At 38.6% G+C, this 11,366-nt stretch overlaps 1 protein-coding gene across 1 annotated transcript in view; it reads right to left on the bottom strand.

Annotated features, from left to right (window-relative positions):
- FBXO36 (F-box protein 36) overlaps positions 1-11,178 on the bottom strand; it is a 30,658-nt gene extending 19,480 nt beyond the window's left edge. Inside the window, exon 1 of the mRNA XM_010568424.1 lies at positions 11,083-11,178. Within this exon, the coding sequence (XP_010566726.1) occupies positions 11,083-11,178 (96 nt within the window). The remainder of the gene's footprint in view (positions 1-11,082) is intronic.
- Between the last annotated feature and the right edge of the window lie 188 nt (positions 11,179-11,366).

Below are 11,366 nucleotides of genomic sequence, written 5' to 3'. Positions count from 1 at the left end.
GCGTTGACGTGTGGGTTTGGCGGAGGTGGGGGGGGGGGGGGGGGGGGGGGGGGATAAATAAAAAGGCGAGAAAATAAGCAAAAAACAAAAAAGCTAAAGGTCTTTATCACAGGTGGTTTGCAGCCTAAGTGCCACCTTTATACAGACTTGTGCACACAGATCAGAGGAAACAATACAAGAGCAGAAGAGTGAGAGACAATACAGAAGGGAGGGGAGGTATGTGCTGAGGGGAAAGCAACACTATCAGAGGGAATAAAAAATTACTCTTGAGGATCAGAGTCTTCAATTATGAGCATGATACTTGCCATTTATTAACACGATTAAACAGGCAGACCTAGATAAGACTGCCACAAAGAGATTATTCCACTATTTAACAGAACAAAGGATGCTGGCTAAGTGCAAGACATACATTCCTTTCTATATGGATAAGACACGGGTAGGTTTCATCTGAAACTATTTCTTTTAGTTTCGTCCTCCTTACTTCAGTTTCAAGGTCTCCTTGTTACAATTTCAGGTCCTAAAATTTCTTCTGTTTGTTTTTTTTTTCTTTTTTTCTTCTTCATTAGAGTAAAAAACCCAAACAGTCAGACTCCCTGCTATGTGTATAAAAAGTCCTAAAGTCCAGCAGTGTTAAAACGGAAAGTCCTTCTCTATAGAATCTGCATCTCCTTTAGCAGAGCATGTGCACATCACTGGCAATCCTTTTTATTACAGATGAAGTCTTAGTTCCATCATCCCACTGCTCCCTTCTTGGATACTTCTTATTATCCTGATTTGTATATATATGCAACTAGTTTAATCTAGTATCTGCTGAAAACTGTTTTCCTATATTCTTACATGGTCAGCTCACTTTCAGCACTGACATCTCTTACTCTGAATTTTGAGAAATGTCTATTGCGCTGGCCCCTAAAATCTCAACACACTTTTTAAGAACAGACTAACACTCTCAATGAGTTTTTCAAAGTTCCTTGCAGTATATTTACAGCTTTAATTTCACCTGATCAAACGACAGGAACACTAAAGAACCCATCACGTTGTGCAGGTATTCAATATACTTGATTCCTACCTGTATCTCCAGTTTTCAGAAAAATCTGTGGTGACAAGTATGCCCTTTTTCTCAGTACTACAGGTAGCATGCTCTCTGAAAAGGTGGGGTTTTTTTTCTTTCTGTTTCTTCAAACACTAGTTTTGTCCAGTTCAATTTTAATTACTGGTTTTACATTAAACTTAACACTTGTTACCTCTAGGTTTCAGTCTCACTGTAAACTGCACAGGAGGGAACAACGCCACAATTCAGCTGTAGCACCAACTTAGCGAATACTGAAATCTATCCTTTCATTATCAGTTGTCATAATCATTTGATGTGCATGTATATTAAAAACATACATTGAATTTTCTGTCACAAGTATCTGCTTGCTCTTTTGATGCTTTCCAGCTAAACAGCTTCTCTTGCCTGCAATCCCCATCTGTTGTCATTCCTTTTACTCTATTGTTCACAATCATCCTCTAGCTTCAGACACTCTCTCCTAGACTTCTGGTTCTACCATATCATTTTGTGGTTTTCGACAAATGATTTTAATCAGTTTGCTGTGCACTAATGTTCTTTCTTCTAGTTACTACACTGCTCCAGATAATTTGTCTCATTCAGGTTTCATCCAAAAAATGACATTTACACTGGTTGCACCCAGTGCACAATTTTAATCTAATTTAGCAAAGTCCATCCAAAAGCTGCAGGCACTTTTACTTTGGTTTAATTTAGGCTTATTTCAATTTAACTCAAATTGATTTAGTTTATACCCAATCAAAATCAAGTAAATCTTTACAGTAAGCATCCATAGAGCAGTTTAGACCAGCTGTCATCGTTTAACCCCAGCCAGCAACTAAGCACCACGCAGCCGCTCACTCACTCATCCAGTGGGATGGGGAGAGAATCGTAAGGAAAAAGGTAAAACTTGTAGGCTGAGATAAGAACAGTTTAATAGAACAGAAAGGAAGAAAATAATAATAATAATAGTAATAATAACATGACAATACTAATAAAAGGATTGGAATATACAAAACAAGTGATGCACAATGCAATTGCTCACCACTTGCCAACTGATGCCCAGTTAGTTCCTGAGCAGCGATCCCCCCCCAGGCCAACTCCCCCCATCTTATATACTGGGCATGACATCACATGGTATGGAATACCCCATTGGCCACTTTGGGTCAGCTGCTCTGGCTGTGTCCCCTCCCAACTTCTTGTGCCCCTCCAGCCTTCCTGCTGGCTGGGCATGAGAAGCTGCAAAATCCTTGACTTAGTATAACTACTACTTAGCAACAACTGAAAACATCAGTGTGTTATCAACATTCTTCTCATACTGAATCCAAGACATAACACTATACTGGCTACTAGAAAGAAAATTAACTCTATCCCAGCTGAAACCAGGACACCAGCTTTAAGAAGTTTGTTTAAAAACAAACTTTAAATTACACTGGTGCATCTTTAGATAAGACCTTTCATAGCCTAGCACACCTTGAGATAAAAATCCTGATCCTTTTCTAGCTTTGCCTTCTACTCTTCTTCTTCCTTCCCTTGAACAGACTACTGAGTCCATTTAATTGATTTTTGATAAATGAACAAAGTGTAAAATATATGGTACACCTAGTCAAGTAAACATATCTGATGGTTCTTCATGATGAATGCTGCTGTGTATGTCAAAAATAAGAAAATTGCTCTTAGTTAAAGGCAACAGAAAAGAAGAAATAACTATTTTTCTAACTTGAAGCAGGAAGAAGAGAAACAAGACAACAGATAGGAACACAAACTTACCTTTGGTAACACAAAAGCAGAATTACTCCTGAGGTTTCCCAAGACAGAGAGCAACAGGGATAAGGGATGTACTACCTAAAGTAAGGCAAGTGAAGAATATAACTAAATCTTTCTCTGGAAGAACAAGCACTGACAATAATGATCATGTAAATAACAGACACTCAGGTACCTTAGGAAACATTTACTTAATTAAGCAGAAGACAGTGGTGATTGCTTACCTTGAGAAACTATTACACCTTCATGACCTGAAAATCATTCTTGGCAGGTAGAACTAGATCGAGCATGATACCTTTGAAGAAAGCCACAAATATTAAAGCATGCATAAAACTTAAAATAAAATGGGAGCTAAACCATTGCAATTCAGCGTGATACTGCTGGCTGCATACTAAAGACTAGTTATAAGTGGACAAAAACCAGCCCAGACAAAAGAAAAAATTCCTCTCTAGGCTACCAGTTGATACAGAAAACTAGATTAATAGCAAATAATGCTAACAGATAATTAACTAAAATTACTTTATTATCTTTAATGTACCTTAATTGAAATTGATATGAGAATATTCCAATGCATCTTCAAATGACAGCTCAACCACTATTGAAAAAGGAATTTTATAAGTCCACATGACAGTACTGAATTATTGTAGGGTCACAAACAACTGAAATTCACAGGTAATAACCACTGAAGGACTCAGTATCAGTTATATCTCTAATTTCAAATTCATAAATGAAAGTTTCACAGGGTTACACATTTAGTAATGTTCGTGGGGAAAAAAAATCAAAACAACAACCCAAAACATGAGAGAACTGAGTCTTCTGGGAAGGAAAAGCCCCACCACTTACATTGCTGTATGTGATGCCTTCTGCAGAGAAACCTTGATCCACCAGTAAGGAAAGCCCTGAAATGCCAATGTTGCTACTGCAACACATCACAAATTGCATTTCATTTGTTAGAAGTCCAAATTTTCCTATGTCAGTTGGGTTCTTGTGCTGGATTACATCTTCAATGTTGCAGCATGACCGAAGAATCCTCAAATCTTCCCCAAACCGTTATGGATAAGTTCTAGCAACTGCATACATCCAGAGGTGGTGCATTACGGATGAAGTGAGAGATACTATCAGGCATCCAAACTATAACACAATATCACAACATTGCTAAACTAACATATTTTAGCTTTGGACAGAAATACCTGACAACAATATTTATGGTTTTCCAATACAGCATTATTTCCCCAGAGAAGTTATTTCCATTTTCCAAACAGCTCTGCTGTTTACTTAGATATCTGAATTAGAGACAGCAAAAAAGCAAAGGAGATTTCCCTACGTATTTTAGGCATAACAAACATTCTCCTGATAATAATTGCTTAATACTGTGATACCATTACCATGAAAGTGTTCAATTATTTTGGAAATACACTTTTTCAGTATAACAGAGCATTTCCTGAGCTGGAACAAAATGGCTTCCTTCTCCTGGTCACCAAACTATGCTTGAAACAATTCTGATTTAAGACAACAACAACAACAAGTTGTTTTATGCAATTAAAGTCCTCTATGGAAATAGCTCATTACAAAACTATAATTTTTTAAATCCCCTTTAGAGAAATTTCTGCGCTCTTTTTGTTGTTAAGAATTCAAAATTCTCCATTTGAAATGTCAAAGAAGAGACTTGAATAGAATTGGTCCAGCTAGGCAATAACTGGTATGGCATCCTTCAGGTTTCAAATGCAAATAAAATAGTATGACTTTGAAAAAGGTTCACCTCCCACAGATCTATACTTAAAAATCAGACTTATCTTGCAAAAAAAAGTTTCATATAACATGAAATTAATTTCAGCTTAATTACTATAATAACATCTGTCAATTTTTTTTTTTCTCCAATCCCTCTGGCTTATGCACTTCAAATGGCATCTTTTGTCAATCAAATAGGTTATATATCAAGTGTCATGATTAAGACTTAAAAACAAGCCCAAGATACAAAGGCAACACTTAGTTTAACTTTACAGTATCATTTTTCAAAATGGAGGAACTATCCTTGCAGGTTTCAATAGAGCCTGAAGGTACTCACAACTGAAAAACAACCAACCCACAACCAGTAAAACAGTCACTCATTAATGTCTCATAAAATCAAAATTTTATTGAAAATGCTAAGTTTTGTTGTTTTGGTTTTTTTTTTTTTTTAATTTAGAATTTATAGAGATCTGACATGGAATCAAGTTGTTTATTGGAAAGGGATTTCTTTTTTTTTTTTAAATGTTTTTTAAGATTTAAGTGCTGTAGGTTCAGAAGTTTTACTTACAACTAAAAAAGGCAGAAAAAAACCTTATTTTTTAAATGAAAATAATGAATTACAGGATCTTTTAAGAAAATATTGTAGTTCTCAGTATCCAAAATAATATGCTGTGCTCAGAATATATTGATTTAATCAGAAACTGCCTTAAGATATAGAAGTGAACACTAAACAATAGGAGCAATGATGGGTAAATGGGTAAAAAACAAGAACAGTCATCAGAACTGTTTGCCTAGTTACTTACATTATTTGCTCATCTAGATGTCCTGTATATATTTGTTAGAGAATCTAGCTGCTGATCTCTGACAAAACATACAATTCTGCAGTTACATATTCGATAAAATTCAGTTATCCTGACTGTTATATGAGCAGATCATATGCGGAATACTGCACAGAATGACGTTAGTTTTGTATACATATGATGCCTGTCTTTTACGGGTAAGTAGCTAAACATTTTACTAACATGACAAAATCCTCTGATTAGCGCAGCATTCATTAAATGGTGACAGATGCTAGTATTAATTACACGTTGAGTGGATCATTTTCCCATTACGTTTCTTTTGTTACCAGCTTCATCTTTCTAGTTATCAGCCTGTCCTATAAGCACATTAAGCACCAGACTTTTTTTTTTTCTGAGGTGGGGGTGGTGGTGGTGTCTATATTCCTTGTTCAACCAAAATGAGTGACCGACCTTTTCTACACTACCCCACCATCTGGATTCCTCTCTTGCACTTTTCAAAACCTGTACTTATAATCTGTAGACAATTTATAAGAAATTTTATTTTGAAAGGTTATTTGTGTGGCTATCTGAAGTCATCTTATGTTTAATGTTGGAAGCCATATGATTTATTGCTTGCTTTGTACAAACAGATAATGCCTATTGTTGTTTGTGACAAACCTTGCCAAATCATAACTGGCATATCAGATATTAATTTGGCATTTCAAGAGTGATTGAGAAACATCTACAGTGAAAGGCAGGCAGAAAGGCATATGTTAAGTTGCCATCCTTGATGTCAGTCTTGAGAGAAAAAGGTTCCCATTCTATGTAATATTACATGCACTCACACAAAACAAAAACTATCCACTGTTCCCATGAATTCTAGCAGGATTCCTAGTACATGTTTTATGGCCAAGCATGTTTTTTCTATTCAGTATGTTTATCCTGACATGTACACCAACTTCTCCTTCATAACAACTCAAAGCACTCCTGGGCAGGGGGGGGATAAAAAATTGAGAAGTACAAATGGCAAAGTCATTCATTAGAAATAATTTCTGCCATAAACCAAAATTGAAAGTTGACAGAGGAGAAAGACATTGGAATAATAACTGATCAAAGGATGATCTAGAGTCACTGATGTGATTTTGGTAGAGAAAATTAAATACAATCCTAAAATTTAAATCACACGGAATTTTCCAGAAGACACAGGGAAGTAACAATGCCTTTGCACATGGCAGTCATAAGACTTATTATTATTAAGAACAGAAGTTCTAATGGGAAGAAATGCAAAAAGATACTAAAGTGACCAGAAAGCAGAGAGCCTGTTTCACAAGTGGAGACTGAAAAAACAAAACAAACCCTATCAAGAGGGCATATTTATTAAATATATATAACACTTTTATACACACACACACACACAAACATGTATATACACATATATAACATTGTTACCTACATTCAAGGGCAGTATTCAAGCTAAAAGATATCCACACACAAAATAAGCTGTAAATTAGTCTGTATAACTGCATTTCTAACCATCAGAGAAGTGATCATCTGGAGCAGTTGTTCTGTGTGAAGTTGCAAGGCAAAAAAAGCCTCACTACCTTTGAAACACATCAAGTCCCATTTATGCCATGAAAATCTATTATGTGGCTGGATGAAACAGCAGGGACTAGGACTTGATGACTTGAAGTCATCTCTTTCAGTCTTTTATTTCTGCAGTGGGACTGGTAGATGCCCACACAGGGGAAATATGCGGGATAGTTTCCCTGCATTTGTAAAGTTACGATTGCAGCCTTAAAATAGCTACTTGAAAAAAAAATTCTCTTCACTGATGGTTCAAAAGATGTCTCCTTCTACACAATCCAGCTGGTTGAACTGTATTCTGTGAAGACTCACTTATGCATCTGTACCTCTATACAGTCTACTTTTAGAAGAGTTATTTGCAATGAGTTACAAGGCTCTCCCCTTCTTACACTTCCTCCTTTAAGTAGCTTATGTAGAAACTAGTTGGTAATCTTCCCTTCCTAACTTCTTAATGGAAGTGCATGCTCACTACTTTGTAGTCAATACCTTTGTTTATAAAGTCCTGATTAACAGCTCTAATTTTGAAATGTAATTGAAACTGAATTTGCATATGGGATGGCAGCTGTCTCTTGCTGCAAAATGGAAAGTTACCATCAGGGTCTCCTTGTCACATTTTGGACACAAGTATACCCACACAGACAAGTGGGTGTATTTCTAGCTATTTTTTTTTTTAATTATTGCTGCATTTGATTGATTAGAAAAGTTCAAAGTAGTCTCTGCTTTTGTCTGCTTCCAGTATGTTGTTTGCCCACAGCAGGCCCTGCTTTCCTCTTTCCAGGTGTTCTAGTTTCTCTAGATTCAAGTTAAACACAAACATGCTGAATACACCTTGTTATTATTACAACTGACAACGTTGAAAGTAATAAAATAAACTTTTTTTCAATTTATTTTTGCAGTAATAAAAATAATTCACATGCTTACAGCTGAGGATGTGCCCTGTGGTATCACACTCTGGGTACCCTTTTTGTCCGTCTTGTCCTCTTTATTTGACTACTGTCCTATACTTAGCTTCAGCAAACTTCTTGGTGTATGCTTAACTCTGCTCTCAGAGACATCTTTTAATTTACAGCAATTCCAGTTAATTTATTTTTAGTTATAGAATATACAACATTTTGGGCCTACTGTGCTGATCTTGAGGCAGTAGCAGACTTCAAAAATGCCTTCATGGAGAACATCCCTAACATACCACGCTGCATGATGGAAGATAGATATCAGTTCCCTAGAATAAGGGAAGAGCTAAACAAAAGCCACAGATGTTTCACACAACTTGTCTGAACACAAAGCCTGCTGCCATGGACTTGCTTTTCCCCCCAGATATGGCCTCCTCATCCAACTATATTTCTTGCCCTAACACATCCTTAAGACCTTCTGTTTTTGTACAAAATTTGTGGTTCTATGACAGTTTGACTTGATAGTCAGCTGATACCTGGAACTCCTGGCCATGACCACAGGTACATGCACTCTGGAGCTATATAAGACATGCCTGGTAAACTAGTAACTTCATCCTGAAGGAGCTGAATTTACTGCTCATGTAAAGACCATGTAGACCATTCAAAGTAGGGCAACACACAGAGCAATTTGGGAGCCTTCATACAAATCCACCATGCAGCCACAAACTCCCTTTTTGTTTTTAAAGAAAAACAATGGACTGTTTTGAAACCACTGACTTTGAAGAATGGGACTATTCAAAGTAGCAAATTTCAGCATTCATGTAACTGTGCGAAGTTGGAGTCTGAGGCTGTAAGGTCTTTCAGGCAATGACTATTATTTATTAGAAGACTGCAAAATAGTATATTGGGAATGTAAACCAACAACTAGGCCTCCTAGATGCTAACACAGTACGGCTAAATATATTTTACATGATACATAACTGAGCACATCAGTGATGCCTGTACCTCCAATTATTATTTTTGACACAGACAGCTTCTCAGGAGATTCCATAGTCTGCAGAAAGGCTAACTAGCATCCAGAAGTTTTACACGTATGACAGTTAAAACTGCAGAAATTACTTATGTGAAGTTAGTTGTTTTCAGCAAGTTCACATGCAATTGAATTGGGAAGTTTTGCTGGAATCGGATACATAGGCTTCAGAGGATATAGTGATATATTCAAATACATATGTTCACTACATCATACTCAAATAAAATGAAGTTCTTAAAATGATCCAAAGCAGTTCTTTTTCAATGACACTAACTTCTTGGTAATGCTTTTGTACAATAAACATTTACAGAATAATTTTAACTTATTTCCACTGACAGTTGCAAAGCTTTTTGCACAGTTTATGTTAACTGGCTTTGGTTTGTTTTGAAGATATATTTGGGCAGCTGAAAACAAAACCAAAAATAGATATCTGAAGTATTTGACAGGAAACTGATATGAGAACCAAAAAAATGAAGATAATAAGGAACATCTTATTTTTATTATCTGAGTGTAAAAATGAATGGTAGAAAACCCATAACACTCGATTACTTACTCCATGAACAAGCATGGCACTGATGTGACTCCCATGAGGTCAATGGGACAGGCCCATTGCAAGACTTCAGCTACAGAAAAGCATGTATTGCCCAGCTATTGTGCAGCATTGTAATTAGTCTCAATATTGGTGGAACTCAAAGCTCCCTAAGGTTGCCTTGTCAGTTCTACCTTACATTTCTTTTGAGGAGAACAAAACCAAAACCCCTTCTGAAACTGCTAAAGACACTGGTGACTTAAAAAGAAAATATCAGCACCAGAGAGACCAAAAGAAGGAGTATGTAATATACAGAACACAAATCACCTGGAATTGCAGCTGAACTTCAGTTTGTCACCTTCCCCTCCCTCTAATTTCTCCGTTACAAACCTGACAATTCCCTCATCCCTGGAAGAAAATATGTTTGCTATTTTGGTTTACTTTGGGAAAACCAAACCAAACCTTCCTCCTAGTTTCAAAATACGCTGTTTTTTTGTTCCAGCGAGACATTTTAAAAACTTTCTCAGAAAAGTTTTTGAAAATTCACAACTTCTAAATCAGTATGTCCAGCGTGACACATGCTTTTATGTTCATCTCTTATACATACGAAGTCAACCCAGTCAAAAATAGGTCAAAATGAAACAAAAATTATAGAAGATTTACATTTTTATTTCATAACCTTATGAACTCATAATCAGATTTGTTAAATCTCATTCATTTACTGTCAAATATTCCTCACTGATGATTACTATTAGATTATTCTGAAAAATGTTCATATAGCACATTTTGCAGCACATTTCAAAAAAAGTTCAAAAAAATATCTCTTCTGGGATATTTAGCATTGGTTATTTCCCTGATTGGAAAACCAGTTATGTACACAGCCATAAGACAGGACACCTAAACATCTTCAGGTACCATATGGAAAATATACACAGTCTTCCCATTCGCAGATGGGCAGTTTAATTTTATTTTCCTGGAATGAGATGTTCGACTATTGTGTCCCCCCCACCTCCGAGAGTGCAGCTAAACTTGTCTCTCCTTAGGAGAAATACTAAGACATTACCTAAGGATTTGTTATTTATTTACTTTAAATGTTAGCGTCTCATTTATTTGTGAGGCATTTCTGAGAGTAGACTTAAGTTTAAGGTTACAAAAATCACAGATGTGTACATACTTCTTCGCAAGGCTACCAAGTCACCATTTTGAAGGATCTTTTTTCCCGCCTACCTCTGGCCCTCACCCAGAGGCCCTTTCCACAGGCTTGGGATAGTCGAGGTAGAAGGCATCTCCCACATACAGAGGCTCCTCGTCCAGACACACTTTCGCCTACGCTAGGAAATAACCCTTTTTAGTAGCAAACCCTTACCTGCTCCCCAGCCGCTTACCGCCACCCCATCCCAAGGCGGCATGCAGCAAGGCGCTCCCAGCCCTCCGGAGGCCAAACCAGCAGCACTTAGTGGTAGCGCCTGGTGGGTGGCTACCTGCCGGCGTTAATAGGCGACCCCCGCCCTTCCCCGGCATGGCGCTGCGAGCCCCTCCGCTCCTCACCCGCCCTTCCCCAAGGACGGGCCCTCACTGAAGCCGCTGCTGCCTCAGGAGCCGGGGGCAGGCCCCGGCCGCCTGCCTGCCTGCCTGCGTTCCCGGGCGGAGGAAGAAGCGGCGACCACGAGGTGAGGGGAGGAGAACGGCGGGGCGGACACCGCTCCCCGCCCGCGGACGGGCAGCCCGGCACCCACCTCCCGCCGGGTGACGAGCAGCTGGCAGAAGTCCTTGCTGGGGGCCGGGGCCTGCCCGCGCGTCTCGAACACCTCCTCCCGCAGCAGCGACGCCATTTTGGGACGCTGGCGGGCGGTGTCTATGGCAACCAGGAAGAGGCGGACATCACGCGGGGTCACCGGGAGCCCAGCCCCCTCTTAAAGGAGCCGGGCCGGCAGTAACGCGGTGGCCGGGCAGGGTCTTCGCCCCCGCCGCCGGCAGAGCCCCGCTCCCCCGCCAGCTCCACCCCCCTCCCGCGCCCCCC

This window comes from Haliaeetus leucocephalus, unplaced genomic scaffold, assembly GCF_000737465.1.
Source record: "Haliaeetus leucocephalus isolate CR32 unplaced genomic scaffold, Haliaeetus_leucocephalus-4.0 Scaffold240, whole genome shotgun sequence".
Classification (NCBI taxonomy): domain Eukaryota; kingdom Metazoa; phylum Chordata; class Aves; order Accipitriformes; family Accipitridae; genus Haliaeetus; species Haliaeetus leucocephalus.
The sequence above is the reverse complement of the archived record's forward strand: the minus strand, read 5'-3'. Positions and strand labels throughout refer to the sequence as shown.